The sequence below is a fragment of the Xyrauchen texanus genome, chromosome 24 (assembly GCF_025860055.1).
Source record: "Xyrauchen texanus isolate HMW12.3.18 chromosome 24, RBS_HiC_50CHRs, whole genome shotgun sequence".
NCBI lineage: Eukaryota > Metazoa > Chordata > Actinopteri > Cypriniformes > Catostomidae > Xyrauchen > Xyrauchen texanus.
In genome coordinates, this window is record NC_068299.1 from 38877106 (window position 1) to 38883105 (window position 6000).

General features: G+C 37.5%; 1 protein-coding gene across 1 annotated transcript in view; it reads right to left on the reverse strand.

Moving 5' to 3' along the window:
• lrrc1 (leucine rich repeat containing 1) overlaps positions 1 to 5183 on the reverse strand; it is an 83895-nt gene extending 78712 nt beyond the window's left edge. The window contains exon 1 of the mRNA XM_052089690.1: positions 4686 to 5183. Within this exon, the coding sequence (XP_051945650.1) occupies positions 4686 to 4844 (159 nt within the window). The 5' untranslated portion in view covers positions 4845 to 5183. The remainder of the gene's footprint in view (positions 1 to 4685) is intronic.
• Between the last annotated feature and the right edge of the window lie 817 nt (positions 5184 to 6000).

A 6000-nucleotide genomic window follows, 5' to 3' on the forward strand; every position in this document is an offset into this window, starting at 1 on the left:
CATTAAATGAATGCTAGACAATAATCAAGATAATGCAAAAAGCTCAATTTATTAGTGCAACATAACTTGGTTATACAGAAAATGTATTCTATTATTATAAAACAATAGAGCATTGATATATCAAAATGCACCGCCACAGGGGAATACAGTGAAACATCACGGGATGATGACGACCCGAAGCCTGGATAAATCCATCCTGCTGCTGGGAAAGTTGCCACTAAAGTTGAAACTCTCCCAGAGCAACCAGTGTTGTGTCGATTTCAAACACAAATGTGTCGCGCTCCACTTCTGGGTTGATTCCAATAATATCAACTCGATATATCAAAATGACAGTTGTGATCGACTCGCATCAATACTGAATTGTGTCAACATATTTATAATGTTCAGTCTATGTTATAAACAGCTACTGTCATCATCCACCAAATTTAGCTAACAGCTATTGATAAAGCTGGCTAGCTAGCTAACACCAACATAGGCTCATATAAATGCAGTCAATGTATCATGTAAAGAAAAGTGATTTCAAACTTCAGTCTCGTATAGTCAGAACTATATCCACACTTTTTTTTGCCCTGTTCCAGCATTGGAGAGTCAAATATAATAAACAGTCTCAAAGTTTGTAGTAAAACAATCATAACTGTGTAATTTTAATAATGCTACCTCATCTGTCAGCATGATGCTGGTGAATCACATTCAGACTCTTTGTACGTTACGTCATTGAGTGTGTGTGTAAACTTCTGACCCACTGGAATTGTGATAGTCAATTAAAAGTGAAACAATCTGTCTGTAAACGATTGTTGGAAAAATTATCATGTCATGCACAAAGTAGATGTCCTAAACAACTTGCCAAAACTATAGTTTACTAATATGAAATCTGTGGAGTGGCTAAAAAATGAGTTATAATGACTTCAACCTGTGTATGTTAACTTCTGGTTTCAACTGTATACACTCTGTTGACAACTTCCCCCTGTGGTGCATTTGTACATTAATCTTGCACACCTTTGTTTCCTTTAATGAAAAGAACTTGGATTTTTCTAACTACCGTAGGTTGCCTTGCATTCTAATAAAGAACATACAGTTTAAATAATGTTGGAGTACATTTAATAGTTGAAAAAATCGAATCATGTATAATTCATAACTTTGATATAAATCAAGATTTTTCTTTTGTCATATTGCCCAGCTCTAACTGTGTGTACTGTTATTTCCTTCTTCCTAATATATTAACAATTTCTTCATGTGCAAATAAATTACTAAAATTTGATGACTAAACAGAAATCAGAAGAAACCGCTATCTACCATTTAAAATACAATATAGTATTTTTAGATTCTATTTTACAAAGTTAAAGTTTTGTGTGAAAATGTAATAAATATAGTGCTAAATAAGATATTTAACAATTTTATGTTTAAGTTATTTGCTATATTAAATTGTGTGATATATCGGCATTGTATTGGCCTATCTGTGAACCAGCTCTCTGGATATCGGCATCGGTCATTAAAAACCCATATCGGTCGGCAACTAATTAATACAAACAAATTGGTTTAGAACATCGGATAAGACTGGCAAAAACTCTGCTGTATGTTGTGATAGCATTACCACCTTGGGTGTGCATAATTTTTTAATACTTCTTATATCGTGGACTAATATCTATAGCCCAATATTTGTAGAATCAGACCATATTCAGACAGTTCCTTACAACACCCTTCACAGTTTTAGCCCATTTTAGCACAATGTGAGGACTTTTCAGAGAGTCCTTTACCCACCGTAGACACAACTTCCATCAAATATCAAGGTTTAATAAATAAATCTTTAATGATTTTATAGTGACGCCATCGAACCAGCTTAAATACGGAACAATTTGCGTTCCCATATTGATTTGATACGAGATGCATCATTTAATCTTTAAATATGAAACAATCTCGTAATTTATGGGATGGGTGGCAACCCTACTTGGGACTGCCGCTCAGGGAGCCCTTTTCCACAGATATGGTTGGGGTTCCTAGCCCGGTGCGAATTCTCGACCTGTTCCACGGCAGAAAAGGCCATTCCAGGGTTGAAAACCAGGTTCGACACCGGCCCCAAAAGCTTGTTGGTCTCTACGCAGGAACCGATTACATCCGGGGACGGAGGGCAGGATAAAGTTTCGTCATTGTGGCATGGGGGGGTGTGGTCATGTGTCGGTCTGCGTGAGAGAGAGAGTGGTAAAGCTCGCCACCTGGTTCACAGTGATTCCTAATACCTGTCTCTCCCGCAGACTGACACATGACCACACCCCCCATGCCCACAGTCATCATGGTAAAGTTTTCCGAAACAACAACAGTAGCTACAGTCTGCAGCAAGGAGCTCTATAACAACAATAAAAAACCCAGAAAATTATCAGACATCAATAGGTAACACGATTAAATGGGTGCTCTACTTGCGATATGGTATTTATGAAGATCTGAGATAAACTAGAGAGATCGCAAAGGGAAAAATAATATTCTATGAGAATGAAGATACAGAATGAATGCAAGCTGGATTCAATCGGACAATTGACCAAATACACGTAAGGGAGTGCAGGGGCCATAAGAAGGACATAAGCAAAAGCGACAGTGGAGGAAGCAAAGATGTTTTGGACTCAGACAACGAAAAGCCTGCTAACTAACCGGGACATTGAATTCAGCCGGTCACGCTCGAGATAAACACGGAATTTCCTGCATCCTCTGCTGCTGATCTCAGTAAGTTATTATATTCGCCAACTTTGTTAGCTTTCCTTACACTGTTGTCATCTTATTTTGTACATTGTTTTGTTCTGTAAGGGCATTTTTGACCAGCTACTCACTTAGTGTGGAAGATAACAGCTTTTTGTTATGTAAAACAGTGAGATTCTCAATTAATATTATATGCTATAGAAAAAACCCAAATACAACAATCAATGTTAATAATGATTCCACTGTAACAGTTTACAGAACTTAGAAAGTTAAGCCATAGTTCATACAAAATAATTACATTACCTGTCGTCTTTAGCGTAGATCTTGTTGAGCAATGTAATGATGGATTGCATTAATCTGCATGTTTATATATGTCCTCAAAAACAAGAGTGAAAGCTGTAATGGGAATTGGGCATTCCAAATTGTGGAAAAATGGGATACAAATAAATAAATAAAATAAATAAGAGAGGTTTTTATTTTTTGAGAGTTAAAGATGAATAGAAGTGAACAGAAAGGTGAGAGAGGAAGTCTTCACCCCCATTATACACGGCAACAAAATACATGTTTTATTTGTTTTTGTTTTGGCTTGTTTTCCCAATATAAATATCTAAAACGAACATTTACACATACAGCTATAGTGCACACTGTTTTTTTTTATATCTGAGAATGTTGAATATAATACTAAATATATTTTTAAATGTTTAAAAATATTTTTTTTTTATATATGCATTCACCTGAGAAGCAGCATATAACATATTTAGACTTGCTCACATTCTCTGAAAGCAATTCTTAACATCTTATGTGTTGTTTCTCAAGTAAATGTATCTTGTTTTAAAGATTTTTAAACGGAAAACAAGACAAAAACACTTTATAACAAGAGGATTTTTTGCAGTGCATTTTTACTGAATTAAACTTCATAAAAAAATTGTTTTTCCTATAATTCAGTGAATGTCATTTAGAGGTATTTTTAAAAGATTATTAGGTCCTCTTTATTGTTAGTAAGCATGTTTAATACCACATTTTATCTCTGGGCACAAGATGAATAGTCTGTTAAGAGCTAATGATTAATCATTGCAATAATCGCAGAATAATCATTATAATAATTGTTAGATTAATCGATTATCAAAATAATCGTTATTTGCAGCCCTGCTTTCAAAATAGCAAAAGATAAGTTCTATGTGACCAATTCATGTCATAATGCATACTTATTATTCATTTGTTATTCACAGTACACTAAGTAGGCCTACTAAGAACAGATCCCCTGAATCAACTGGGGTTAAAGTATCTTGATCAAGTGCACACTGATGAAAGTGCACAGAACAATGATTGTGAGGTTTGAACCCACAAACCTTCAGTTACCAACTCATATAATTCACCAGAACAACACACCTGCCTCTCTATCACTGCCAGGTTGCAGTGTTATAATAAGTGTTATAAGCCCACTGATCTGAATTCTAGAGTCCTCTGCTGTCTGGACACAATGACAGTGGATGTGTCTCAGAACCTAGAGAGCCCCCTACAAAGACAGCACTTTGGGCATCAGTCATCATTTTTAGAATTGTGGGCATATTTCAAGCCAGCTGAGCCAGGAAATGTGTCTGTGGCGCTAAAAAAAATTCCTGACTCAGAACGGACCCATACTGGCCAAACACGTTGTTGTCTTGGAGAAAAGGTATGATGCCCACAGAGTGAGTGAGTCGGGACGTGTCTGTGATGTCCACAACAGCTGCTTTTCTGGAACTTTTGCCTGGGACTCAAAAGCTAAAAATAATAATAATAATAATAAGAGTCTGAACTTGTCTCATTTACGCAAATAAACTGCTTCCAATGAATGATGTCCAAAACTCAAGAGTGCAACAATGATGCCCAAAATGCTGACTAGTAGGCAGGCAGCTCACTAGGTTTTGAAATACGGCCCATGAATGCCTCTCATTCATCCATTTGAGAATGGTCTTATTTTCAAGTAACAAGGGGACCCATTGCAGGCTGGCGTATCTTACCTTGGGCAAATCACGGAGTTGGTTGGCGTCCAGTAAAAGCTCTTCCAAACTCCCTCTGTAGCGATAGATCTCATCCGGGACGTACAGCAGCGAGCAGTGGCGCTTATCGATCGACTCAATGTGACGGTTGCACCGCCACAGGGGAATACAGTGAAACATCACGGGGTGAAGACGACCCGAAGCCTGGATAAATCCGTCCTGTTGCTGGAAAAGTTGCCACGGCAATTAAAACTGAAGCAAACAAGCGGAGGAAACTCTCCCGGAGCAACCAGTGTTGTGTCGATTTCAAACGCAAATGTGTCGCGCTCCACTTCTGTGTTGATCCCGGAGTCTCTCTTCCTCTTTTTTTTACCTTTCTAGGAACATCTCCACTGAAAGGTTGACAAATGTCCGTACCTTTAATTGTAAGCGGTTACATGACTGTTTGGTTGTGTTTAGTTCGTGTTTTTTTCTTATCCCGTAGTTTATATCCTCTTAGTCCAGTTTCTGACCCGGAACATTCACTCCCTCATTCCTGGTTGACGTCACGATTCCCGAAGGCTCCTCCCATTCTCTCGCGCTCCCTCCCTCCAGGCGCGTAAACAATAACAACTGAACTACATGACCTACACAAACACACATTGTTGTCTGTCAAGTGTGATGATATTCAACAGTTGTCATTATTATTTTAAGCCACCAATTTATGTATTTATTTATTTCTGTCTGTCAATCCGTCCGTCCATCATCCGCCCATCTGTCCATCTACACTTAGACAAAAACAAAATACTTTTTTAAAAACTTTAAATTATTTTATTAAAAATACAAGACATTGGGAAATGTATGTAATTTTTTTAATTCAACTTTTCACTCAAGATGTTATGCCGGTATTGTATAATAATATAAATGGTAATGAAACCATTTATAATAAATTAGAAAAATTCAAAATACAAGTATTTGATTTAATAGTCTCAGACTTTTCCCCACTATTTGTTGACAACAGGACAAGAAAAGGTGTCATTAAAATCCCCAAAATGAAATTTGCCAAAAACTTGTGAGGTTGCTGGCAATCTGTAAACTTTTTAATATGGACCAGTGTCAGAAATCAACTTTTCCATTAAGGGGCAATATTTGCCCCCTAGATTTTATTTTCAGGGGCATTTCGAATCTAATTCTAATAATAGTAGGCTGTGGCTCAGGTGGCAGAGCAGGTTGGCCACTAATTGCAGGGTTGGCGGTTCAATTCCCGGCCCACATGACTCCACCTGCCAAAGTCTCCTTGGGCAAGACACTGAACCCCAAGTTGCTCCCAATGGCAGGCTTATTGGGAGCCTTGCAT